Raw genomic sequence first — 12,799 nt, 5'->3', positions numbered from 1 at the left:
ATATATATATATATATATATATATATAGCATATCTTTCGAATATAAACGGAAATGGCAAAAATTGATAGAAAGAAACACACCGGAACAAGTAAACAAACATACCCTACGAATGTATATAATTTAGCGGGGGAAAAAACTAAATGAATATATATAGACAATAAGACGTAATTAGTTCCTACAGCAATGTCAATCAATTAGTTTAGTATGGAAAAAGTTGTAAGGATTTGGTTGATTGCAATTTCAAATTATTTGAAACGATATGTTAAGTTAAAAATTTATTTAAATAGTATGATATTTTAATAAAAAATAGTACTCTTCCGTCCCTTATTGTATTGGGTACGAGATTTAAAAAATATTGATATTATATAGATAGTAGGTAAAAAATATAAATAAAAGATTTTTTTTCCCTTATGGGTGTATTAGTGTATAAAATAAGACAATTATGTAATAAAAATGAAAAAGTATAGGTAGTTATATAGTGATATGATTATTTATGGAAATAAAATTATTGTTTTGGGACGGACAAAAATGATAAACAAGACTATTGTATTGGCCAGAGGGAGTAGTATATTTTATTTGTTAAAAAAAAAAAATCGAAATTTAAATTTAAAATCAATTGTTATTAAGTGAAGTAGTCCATAAGTAAAATTTTGTGTTGTTTTAGTCATCCGGCGCCGGAGATGCCCGCGTGGCTCGTCGGAAGCCACGTGTTCGGCAGGTGTCCCGCCAGGTCAGCGACTAGAGGACACGTGGATTTATTTATTTTTTTTAATTTTTTTTTTCAATTGGACCAAATAAAAAAAAATTAAAAAAAACAAAAAAAGAATTTAAAATAAAATTTAAATAAATTTTAAAAAAATATTAAAAATTTATAATAAAATCCACGTGTCGCTGACCTGGGGGACACGAAGCCTCTGTCGGACGAGCCACGCAGACGTCTCCGGCGCCGAATGACTAAAACAACGAAAATTTACGTCTCCGGCGCCGAATGACTAAAACAGCGAAAATTTTTCACTTATGAGACTAGTTTGCGACAAGCTCCACTTGTGAGACTAAAATGATAAGAGATCTAGTTCCTAGATTAAAAAAAAGTTCACCCTTAATAAAAATGATTAAATGAGTAAGAAAATAATTATAAAATAATAATTATTTATTAAATTAGTATAATAAAATTATAATGAATAAATTTATTTAAATTTTATATAAAATTAATAAAAATGACATAATTTTTATAATAAAAAATAATAATACTCTCTCCGTCCTTTCTAAGGTCCATTCCCTCTAAGGTCTTATTTATAGTTAACATTAAAAATATTTTTATGTGTATAATTATTTTTTATAAATGTCCTTATATTAGTATTACAAGACATTAATTAAAATATTTTTTTAAATTTTTTCTTAATTTGTAATACGTTTTGATATAATAATTAATATTCAAAAATTAACATACAAAATAAATGAAACACTTAGAGTCAAACGAATATAGTACTATTATTTTTTATTTAAACTAAAAAAACAAGTATAGCGTAATAACTCAAAAAAATAAAAAAATAAGAAAATAAAAAATAAAAGAATACCGTATTAAAAGAACTATTGCTTTTTGGTCTATTTGATACATATTGGTTAGTAAATGAATTCACTATCATTTTTATATTTTATGATTTATATTTGGAAATAGAATTTGAACTCATAATTTTACAACAACGATTTTACCTTCACTATCAAATAATTAATTACGGGACATAAAGACAAATTAAATATATACTATGTGATTTTAACATAATGCTATTACACAGACACAAAAAAAAAAACACATTATTATATTATATATATACTTAATTATTATTAAATTAATAATTTGTTTGTTTAGTAATTTTAGTTTGTATTATTGTTTTTATACAGAGATACCATAAATTATGTTAGATAATTTAGAAAATATATTACCATTTAATATTAATTATTTCGTGAAAGAATAAAAATATATAATATATATTAGAAAAAGAATTGATTGGACAACCAAATTATAAATAAATAAACATCTAATATATTTTTAAAAATAATAAAATTGTATAATAAAAATGAAGATAAAACTTCAAATAAAAAAAACTTTTAAAAATTTATGTATTTATATTGAGATTACAGATGTGTATTCATTTCGTATTTTAGATTAATATATTTTTTATATTATATACAAAGAATAACATCGATAATATAAAAAATTAAAGTAATATTTTATATTAAATTATTAATTTTTCTTTTATATTTTCAAATCGCAATAAATTACTTTGTATACGTATTTATAATTTTAATATATATATTTTTATAAATTATTATTTAAATAAAAAATTTAAAACCTTTAAATTCAATATTAAAAGATAAAATAAACATATAGACGCACTAAATGATTTGCTTTCCCGACATTGCTAAGTTTTTTGCAGAAAGCGCAAAAATAATAGCAATTTTTTTATTAGTCTACAAAACAATGATATATATATATATTAAAATATATAAAAATAATGATGATATATAATATTTTGCTGTATATTTAAAAAAAAAAAAAAAAAAAAAAAACATTCAAATAAAGCACCAAATTATTTATTTATTGACTAGCCTCGCATTATAACCAATTCCAAACAAGTCCAATAATAATAATAATAATAATAATGACAATGGAAGACAACTTTTTCTCTTCCCCTTTTGTCCGTACATAGGTGGAATAGAGGGATTAGATGTGGGCAAACAAAACTACGAGTTTTCTCCACGTGTTTTTTCCAATTACAAATCATGTATCTTAGTATTATTATTATTATTTTTTTTTAATTCAAAATATTATTTTTATATTATTTTATTAAAATATATATTTTTATTTTAATAAAATAATTATACATTAAAATTCAAATATTATTAATTTTTATTTAAATTACAAATATACTAGTAATACACGTGCAATTATTTTATATAAAAGACAACTGTCTTAATCTTTTACACATTTTTATTTATTAGTAAAATTATTTTTTTTTTATCTATTATAAAATAAATAAAAAACATTCATTTTACACCATTTTATTAACTAATAAAAAAGTGCATTCAATTTTTCAAAAAGGTATATTATTATTATTATTATCTTAATACTATATAACTTTTAGTTTCATCTTCATAAAAAAAAAGTAAGTACTATTTTAAAATTTTTAAGCACACTTTTACGAGAAAAAGGAGAGAGAAACATATATTAAATTTCCATACCAATAAATTATTATTATTATTATTATTATTATTATTATTAATAATAATGCTGGATGAAAATAGAATTATATTCAACGCCGATTACTACTTCCTTATAATTATTATTAATAGTATTGCGAAGAGAAGAAAACTAGCCAAAATAAGGATCCTTATCGCTAGCGGCACCCAGCAGCCATTTCCGCTCTCTTCACTTGTTTATCCGCACCTTTGTCATCACCATTGGGCAGTGTGCCAGCGGTCGTTGCTGCTTCTCTCTATATATCTCTACGGATTTTATAAGGTTTATGTGAATTTCGGGGATTTGTGTAGGATTTTGGTGCTGTATCGTTCACATCTGAACATATATATTGAACATATATATTAGTCTGAAGCGGCGAATCGGTTGAATATCTCGACCTGAACAATCTATGTATGTTTCGAGGCTGTGATTTCTGAGTGGATTGTTTCTTGATTGACTTTATTTTTTATTTTTAGTTTGATTCCAGATTCATCGATTTTCAGATTCCGTGACGTGGTGCCATTCACTTCTCTAGGCGTTGAAGAGTCTTGGCGTGGAGGAAGTGAAATCGAGGGATGGAGTCGACGGCTGAGCGGCGGCTTAGACTGATTAAATCGCATCTGAGTCCTGACGTCGATGATTCTGCGTTGAGGATATCCTCCAACCCCACTGCTGGTGAATATGCTCATGGTAATATAAACCTTATCTTTTTTTTTAAAAAAAAAAGTAAAAAAAAATTAATTAGTTATTATTATTTGTATGTAGATTGCATACTTACATGGATATTCTTGCGGACGAGTTTGTGATTTATTTGTTTCATTAACCCGTGATCTTGGTTGGGACCACTTTCTTGTCCGTGGAAAGTAGTTATTCCTATGCTTTTAGGTTTTTAATGGCTACTTCTACTCCCGTGGTCAATGTTTTAGGGGGTGCACAAGTTTAAATTATTATCTGATTAATTGTCAATAATGTCATAGTTCTTAAGCTCCCTCCCATGTAACACATTGATTGGCTCCTACTTTCGTATTGGAATAATTCAGATTCATGGTTGTCCATTGATGTATATCTGTTATTTATTTATTTATTATTATTATTATAGCTGAAGATTACGGACCACCAATTGCTGAAATGCTAAAATTTAGTGTTGGTCTGGCATTTGTTTAAATTTGTTCCATGTGGTAATTTGTTTGTTGTCAATCTCATTGCTATTTGTTTGGCAATGGGATGAGATGAGCAATGTAAAGGCGACTTGCTTAGTTCTACTTATTGATGATGTAAAACTTATTGACAAAGGCATCGGCATATGTCTATGCAAGTAACTACGTCCAAGTAATGTCATCTCCCGTGGAGAAGTTTTTTTTTTTTTTTTTTTTCAAAATTTAATTTAATTACTTACTAACATTAGGTGGGAACTCCACTTTTAATATAGTTTTTAGTTGATTGATCAGAGTTGTTTGCCTTTCTTTCAAATTACTTTCTATTTGGAAACGAGTTAAACTATATATCATTTTTTAAAAAATCATATGTTAAAAAATTAACTATTCATTGTTATTTAACCCAAGAAATCACCATGCCCACATTTAAAACACTCAAATTTATATCCGAATTAACGGATAGTTTTTGTACCAGATCGTAAGTATATTACTTACAGTTTGGTTCTATGCTTCGGATTAAGCCATTTTTAATAGATGCTTTCAAAGTTCAGAATTATGCTAGAAGATCGAATATATTAAAACAAACTTAAGGTGAATAATGACAAGAATCGAAGATACATTCAAGGTAAGACTAGCAAGAAGCAAGCTGCCTTCGAGAGCATACTGTTGACTTCCAGCATTTTATGAAATATTTTCTGGAAAATGTCTTTGCATTTGAACTCTTGTGATTCTCATTTTTAAGCCTATCACAGTTTCTTCCTCTTGGTATGGAATAGCTGATTATAATGAACATGTGATAATGTAAGATTCATTGTCTTTTAGTATTATTTTTGAAGTAAAACATTTAATATTGAGCAGGGCAAGGATATAGTGTTGTTCTTCCTGAAAAACTGCAAACTGGAAAATGGAATGTGTACAGGTAGAAAACCCATCCTTTTATTTGCAAGTATGGCATGATTTATACATTTGACGTTGATAATGTCAAACTGAAAGGCATTTGACATATTACTTTGTTTGTTTCATGGAAGATCTGCGCGCTCCCCGTTAAAGCTTGTCAACCGATTTCCACATCATCCAGAGATTGGGACCTTGCATGACAACTTTGAGTGAGAATACTTTTATTAATTTATATGATCACTGCAGATACATTTGTTTCCTCTCTAGGTTGATTTCGTTGTAGATTCCGTTCTCTCATTGATTGTCTGGTTGTGTTACTTCTGTTTTATATTTTCAGGCTTCTCTAACTTTGATGCTTATTCCTAAATTATTTCTTTTCTGGTTAACTAGTTATGGAACACAATTTCTTAATGTATCGATGATTTCAGACACTCAGTTGAACAATATCGAGATTACAAATACTTGGGTACGCGTATTCGGATAGATGGGACTGTTGGAGAGTAAGTATAGTAGGAAATCTGTGATTTCTGTTTCTGGAAGCAAATTCAATTAAAACTTTAAGTTGTGTTGTTATTTTGTGGTTACTTGAAATGTACAGGTACAAATGGATGACTTATGGAGAGGCAGCTACTAGGCGATCAGGAATAGGTTCAGGACTTCGCCATCATGGATTAGAATCAGTAAACTACCTTTGAGTATATTTTTCCTTTACATCAACCTTCTATCCCCACTCTCCATACGAGTTTGCTGTAATGGATCCTTATTTTGAATTTGACTATTTATTTAAATTATAAATTATACTTGCTTCATAAAAAGTGGTGAAGCCTGATTTGGAAGAGCTAAACTATAAGGTTTTTGCATTATATATGAGTATAGTTTGTAAGTTTTCCCAATCATTCATATATGGCTTGTTCAGACAATTACAAATGACATTTATATTCTTCTGGAACAGGGAGCTTGTGTTGGACTTTACTTTATCAACAGACCGGAATGGCTGATTGTGGATCATGCTTGCTCTGCATTTTCATATATATCAGTTCCCTTATACGATACCCTTGGTACAGTGTAGTCTTGCATTTGATTGAGATGTCTCAACTCTAGTTCGCTATAGTAAATCTTAATGGGTTTTTTTTTTCCCTAATCAATCCGCAGGCCCTGATGCTGTTAAGTATATTGTGAATCATTCAGATATAAAAGCCATATTTTGTGTTCCAAGTACCTTGAACATTGTGAGTCTCTTTTCCTTTTATGTGTTGTGGAGTTGGGTAGGATAGAGATTAATAGATATTTCAGTAGCACAATTTGCATGTTTGTGAGTTTTCGCTGCTGGTTATGCTGTCTCCCATGAGCTTCAGTGTTTATATGTCTTGCCTTTCTCTTACTTTTCCTTGCACAGGAATATGAAAGTATACATATATCAGATAGTTTCATCTTAGTTAATAGTTTATTTACTACTTGATCTTTTTCTTTTGAAAATTGCAGTTGCTAAGTTTCTTGTCGGAGATTCCCACTGTACGACTCATTGTGGTATGCCCATGTATAAATCACTGTTAGATTTTGTCTGTCTTATAGAGCAAAATTGATTAATGCTATTTTTCATGTTTATCCTCTCTTCTTTTTTTTTTTTTTTTTTTGATATCGTCCTCCTCTCATCTTGATAACATAGGTAGTGGATGGGATAGATGAAAATCTCCCATCGCTCCCTTCCACAACAGGAGTTGAGCTTTTATCCTACACAAGGTTGCTTAGCCAGGTATTTGCCATCTCACAGCAGTTCAATATATATTTTTAGAATGATTATTTGCATATATATCATGGTGATTGGTTCATATTCATTTATTACAACATATGAATGTATGCCACCCTCCATAGTTATGACGGTAGAATTTAGTGGAACTTCTAGTTATTCTCTTAGAATGAATTGAAACTGTGAGAAGATTTTGAGAATCCTGTTCCTTGTGTTCAGATCATGATTAGCCTCACTTTGGGGAAATGGATATGGATAATTGTGTTGTTCTTGAAAATCTTTTGAACTATGGATTATATGGGTGATTACCATAAAAATGCGAGCATACAAGTCTAGGGAACTCATATCAGTTGGGGTTGGTTTTGAGGGCTGGGAGATGCTCTTTTAGATCTAATGGTGGATGTAATGCAAAAGTGTAGCAGCAAAGGAATGTTGAAAGGAGTACTGATGCTGCATGCAGAACTGTTGATCTAGATCCTCTTCTAATGCCTGTGCCTAGGGACAATGTACATTCTTTACTGGAATTGACAAGGTGTCCTTTTTTAAAAAAAGAAACGTGTAGAGCCAATCAATAAAGCAGGGCGATGCTGAAAATTGTTGATCTATCAACCTTTTTACTGCTAAACATTTAACCATTTTGGCCCGAGTAATATTACCTCTGATGAGTCGTCTGAATACTAATGAGTATTAAGTCAATAGTTCTTTCTAACTTCCACCAGAAATACCCTACTCTCTTAGACTGCACATTCTGTTGACAAGATGATGGCCAGCGCAAACATTTTAATGATTGGCAATTCAAATGGTTCTATTCCTGTGAAATTCTTTTTCCCAGTTTCTTGTTATTTTTATATTCAGACAAACATTGAAGTGACTTCGAAGTTTGTAGTATATTTGGATTGCTGCTATGGATTTGCTTGTATTTCTTCTCTTATGGTCAAGTTCAATTCACTCTATTATCTCAGGGCCGCAATAATATGATTCCGTTTTGCCCTCCCAAACCTGAAGATGTAGCAACTATATGCTATACAAGTGGCACTACAGGGACACCAAAGGTAGTTGCAACTTGCATCTGCTTCAATATGTAGATTTAACAGTTGGAGCCTATTCTACTTAAATGGATCTGTTCTAACAGATAATGGGGGTGTATTGTCCCTTCTTTTCTTTCAATAGGGAGTTGTTTTAACACATGGAAACTTGGTAGCAAGTGTTGCCGGGATGTCGCTTTTAATCAAGTTTAATCCCTCAGATGTGTGAGTTTTGTCTCGAATTATGATTATTTTCTTTTCTATCTCACTTTATGGACACTGTTACTTTTTAAACAGCTACATATCATATCTTCCGCTGGCTCACATATATGAAAGAGCTAATCAAATTACAGCAGCACACTATGGTGTTGCTATTGGGTTCTACCAGGGGGTATGTTATTTCTACATTACTATCTTTTGTTTCCTTGGTTTATATAAATATAATATTATTATTGGGTCTATCATATAATCCTGAATAAAGCGATGTTTCATTTCTGAACGGCAGAATCTAATGAAATTTGTGGCCAAGGCGAATTTTTATTCTGTACCACAATTACTGCTTTCCATGGTCCAACTATACTTACACCCTGATTTGTCCTAGTCCTGTGAAAAAAATTGGATTTGGTCCATCCTAGAGAAGATAATGTAATATAACTAACTGATATTCGGAAGGAATATCACCTATGCATGGGTCTCCCTGCATTGCTACACAAATGACGCAAGTTTTCACCTGTGTGAAGGTTATTGAAAGATGACGTAACATTTGTATCCTGTGAAATTATGCATGCAACTGTTGAACTGTGGAAAAAAGTAAATCTATGAAATTTCTGTTTTTGTTTTTCAAAACAGTGACGCTTATATCAAGAGGCAAACAAGTTTATCTGTAATCCACTAATTAAAGATTTGAAATAATTAGGAGGTATTGATGATATTTGGCTAACTATTTGGGTATCTTCTCATATGGGAATATTTACTAGGGAATATGACGTGATGTTTGCAGATTTTTGGTTCTTTGTATGGTTCGGAAGTTTTATTTGTGAAGTTGCATATCTAATCTGCAGGATAACATGAAGTTGATGGATGATTTAGTTGCTCTGAGACCAACAATATTTTCCAGTGTTCCTCGACTGTACAACAGAATATATGCTGGGTATAAAAAATTGGCAAATATTTTCATGTTCTTCACTCAGTCCTCTCCTCTTAATATAGTGCTATTTCTTTCCTGGTTATCCCTGCAGGATAATTAATGCAGTAAAAAGTTCTGGTGCTATGAAGGAGCGATTATTTTATGCAGCCTACAACTCAAAGAAGCAAGCCATATTTAGTGGTATGCTCAACTACAGCTCGGATGGAAACTCTTTGATTTAGTTATTACATATTATTCTCGGATGTAGTTTTGGAGAAATTCACAAGTTTTATATATATATGTGTGTGTGTGTGTGTGTGTGTGTGAGAGAGAGAGAGAGAGAGAGAGAGAGAGAGAGAGAGAGAGAGAGAGAACTACATATTTTAGTCTATGGCTAAAGAACTTAAAAAAGAAGCAAATGAACTCAGCATTTATCATTAAATGCAATATCAAGATAGTATATTTATTGCTTTTCATCAAGAATCACATATAGATTGTAGGGCTGAACTTTTTTTTGGTGCCTTGACTTGATTGTGTTTCAATGTGCATTGTTTGAAGCTCTTGTTGATACGTTAGATCTGTAAAGAAACACTCACCCCTAATGTTTCTTACACTAATTTTTCCTCTTGTCTATGATTCATGCTCTGTAAAGCGTAGTTGGAATGAGAATAATCAGTGATTTCTGCTGGATTCTCTGACTCCCTACACTTAACCAGTTGTTGCATTTTTCCGTAATTGTTCCTTGAATAATTTCATTTTTTAATCCTATTGCTTACTTTTTCGGTTACTTCATAAGTATCACCTGTCACTCAAGGGATGCAAAATAGTTCTTCCTTATAGTTTATTTCTAAATAGTTTCTGTATAATCTATTAACTCTTCCATTTGGTCAGGTCGAAAGCCATCACCAATGTGGGACAGATTAGTGTTCAATAAAATAAAGGACAAGCTTGGAGGCCGAGTTCGATATTTGACTTCTGGTGCTTCACCATTATCTTCTGAAGTCATGGTGTTTTTAAGGGTGTAAGTTGGCCTTGTTTCATGATACTAAATGATTATTATATCTCGAGAGAGTCATTAACACTTAACCAACAAAATGCCATCTACCTGCAGGTGTTTTGGTTGTCAGGTACTTGAAGGTTATGGTATGACTGAGACTTCTTGTGTCATCAGCTCAATGGAAGAGGGTGACCTGTTAACTGGTCATATTGGTGCTCCTAATCCAGCATGCGGTAAGTACTTGAAAATGAAAATGGTGCAGATCTCAACACTAATAAGCACTAAATACTTGCTAAGATCCTTAATATTAATTTTCTGATAAAAAAAAACTAATAAAGTTTATAGAATTACTCCGGTCTTAAATGACAGCCATTTTACTTACAGAACCTGAGTTTTGTTTGTTTCCTCAGAAATAAAGCTTGTGGATGTACCTGAGATGAATTACACATCTGAGGATCAACCTCATCCTCGTGGTGAGATCTGTGTCAGGGGCTTCACTGTTTTCCATGGCTACTACAAAGATGAAATTCAGACGTAATGGATCCTAGTAATATCATAAACTGCTGATTATTGAGAAATGTCAGATGATGAAAGCTGTTTCTCAAATAAAATTTACAGGAGAGAAGTAATAGATGAGGAAGGTTGGCTGCACACAGGAGATATTGGATTATGGTTACCTGGAGGCCGCTTAAAAATTATTGATAGGTACAGTAATCAAATTACGGCATATAATCTATTTATCTTTTAAGATTCCACAAACTAAATAAGTAAGAAATAATCATGAATAAATATTTTTTCTTACCACCAACTCCTACAATATCTTCTGTTTCATGTAATGTAAATGCTTATACAAACCTTTACTTTGTTTCAAAGGCTTTGTGTGCTAAGAGTCTATTCTGCTAACTAATCTCGATCTGAGATGGGTTGGTTTCGATTTACATATTTTGAAAGCCTGCATGTTTCTAGAGAACTTAAAAAAATCTTTACTTAATATAATTAGTTTTGGGTTTCAGAAGGCTGCCCTATACTTTGATGGCTTTTACATATGTTTTGATTAGTGGTTTTTTCACTACCAACAGGAAAAAGAACATTTTCAAGTTATCCCAGGGCGAATATATTGCTCCGGAGAAAATTGAGAATGTCTATGCAAAGTGTAAATTTATTGCCCAGTGTTTTGTGTATGGTAAGATGTTGTTATTTATTGTTTTTACTTTGTCAAACTACTATTTTTTTTTGCTAACTAGTGTCATGTCATGCTTATAGGTGATAGCTTGAACTCCTGTTTGGTCGCTGTAGTATGTGTTGATCCAGATGTGTTGAAGGATTGGGCTGCCTCAGAAGGAATCAAGGTAATTCTACTCCTTCCACCCATTGACCATATAAACATATTTTTGCAGTATGAAGATTTAAAACCCCCTCATCAGAGCCACATCAAATTAGACTATAAGAGGAGCTCAAATGACATATTTTTGCAGTATGAAGATTTAAATCAACTATGTTCCGATCCAAGAGCAAAGGCTGCTGTTCTTGCTGAGATGGATGCTGTTGGAACTGAAGCTCAGGTAAGACACTAACAAAGTAATATGATCAAGTATTTATTCAACCCAGACATTTGATTGGTTCACTTTTGATCCCATCAAAACAGTTGAGAGGTTTCGAATTCGTAAAAGCTGTTACCCTGGTGCCCGAGCCATTCACTATGGAGAATGGCCTCTTAACCCCCACATTTAAGGTAATCTGCTCTCGTCCAATCCTTTTAAATCTTGAAGATCGCAAATTCAGCATGTCGCGAGTTCATTCAAATGCTAAAAATCATTACATTTTGCTTGTTATTGTTCCCAAATCTCAGATCAAGAGGCCCCAAGCAAAGGCCTACTTTGCGCAAGCAATCTCTCAAATGTATGCAGAGCTCTCAGCATCGGAACCAACTCCCCAATCACTATTGTAACACAGAAATCGACTTCCGGTTCTGTCACCCCCGATCACATCTTCTACATGTTTAATAAATCCAAGCATACCCTTGTTTAATTGAATTCCCAGGTACATTTATTATTGGTATTCATATATATATATATATATATATTGAGATGCTCTGAACTTTTAGGACTGTAGAAGTAGAACAACTTCCTCAATGGATGCATTTTGTTGGTTAAGTTGTGAAGATGATTGGGTGGTCAATGTGGGGTTTATATATATGTGAAGAAATTTAACAGTTAAACCCAAGTTATTGTGATATTATGTTTGCTGGAAATCTGCAGTTTGTGAGTTGGGCTGGCTTATGTATTTATTTATTAATTAATTATTCCGTGATGCTTTGTTGTGATTGGTGATGGCTTGTCAAGATCTAGATTTCACCAGGATGTACCCTAATTTTGTCATTTAAATAGTCTCAAAGAAGGCTTTTATAATATATGTATTTTATTTATTTTTTTTTTGAGGTTTTTTTTTTTTTTTTAGTGGTTTTTAGATTTTTATTTTTATTTTTATTTTTATTATGTAAGCAATATAGTTGCTTAATAAAAAATAAAAAATAAAAACAAACATTCAGAAGAATTACACTATTTAAATGATGTTTTGTAAATGAAATAATTTTAATATAACTAAATATTAA

The 12,799-nt window shown here is 31.2% G+C and overlaps 1 protein-coding gene across 2 annotated transcripts; it reads left to right on the top strand.

Moving 5' to 3' along the window:
- The first annotated feature begins 3,375 nt into the window (after window positions 1-3,375).
- Window positions 3,376-12,441, top strand: LOC127260763 (long chain acyl-CoA synthetase 6, peroxisomal-like). 2 transcript variants are annotated; one of them, XM_051288679.1, is made up of 24 exons: window positions 3,376-3,653; window positions 3,730-3,932; window positions 5,255-5,315; window positions 5,425-5,502; window positions 5,722-5,793; window positions 5,892-5,973; window positions 6,246-6,351; window positions 6,446-6,522; window positions 6,776-6,820; window positions 6,960-7,046; window positions 8,003-8,092; window positions 8,211-8,290; window positions 8,363-8,456; window positions 9,127-9,215; window positions 9,304-9,392; window positions 10,083-10,212; window positions 10,303-10,421; window positions 10,599-10,722; window positions 10,807-10,893; window positions 11,268-11,371; window positions 11,452-11,537; window positions 11,664-11,750; window positions 11,834-11,920; window positions 12,038-12,441. In XM_051288679.1, the coding sequence occupies exons 2-24, from the start codon at window positions 3,818-3,820 to the stop codon at window positions 12,134-12,136; spliced, it is 2,088 nt and encodes a 695-aa protein (XP_051144636.1). In that variant the 5' UTR covers window positions 3,376-3,653; window positions 3,730-3,817; the 3' UTR covers window positions 12,137-12,441. The 2 variants fall into 2 exon arrangements, with proteins under 2 accessions (XP_051144636.1, XP_051144635.1); XM_051288678.1 differs by having other exon boundaries at window positions 3,377-3,653; window positions 3,746-3,932.
- Window positions 12,442-12,799: the final 358 nt, after the last annotated feature.

Source organism: Andrographis paniculata, unplaced genomic scaffold, assembly GCF_009805555.1.
Source record: "Andrographis paniculata isolate CXL003 unplaced genomic scaffold, ASM980555v1 Contig62END, whole genome shotgun sequence".
Classification (NCBI taxonomy): domain Eukaryota; kingdom Viridiplantae; phylum Streptophyta; class Magnoliopsida; order Lamiales; family Acanthaceae; genus Andrographis; species Andrographis paniculata.
The sequence above is the reverse complement of the archived record's forward strand: the minus strand, read 5'-3'. Positions and strand labels throughout refer to the sequence as shown.

Bases quoted from the DNA above. Each gene is read 5' to 3' on its own strand.
- LOC127260763 (XM_051288679.1), top strand. From the start codon at position 3,818: ATGGAGTCGACGGCTGAGCGGCGGCTTAGACTGATTAAATCGCATCTG. The intron at 5,316-5,424 runs GTAGAAAACCCA...GTTTCATGGAAG, and splicing joins GGAAAATGGAATGTGTACAG to ATCTGCGCGCTCCCCGTTAA. The intron at 5,794-5,891 runs GTAAGTATAGTA...TGAAATGTACAG, and splicing joins ATAGATGGGACTGTTGGAGA to GTACAAATGGATGACTTATG.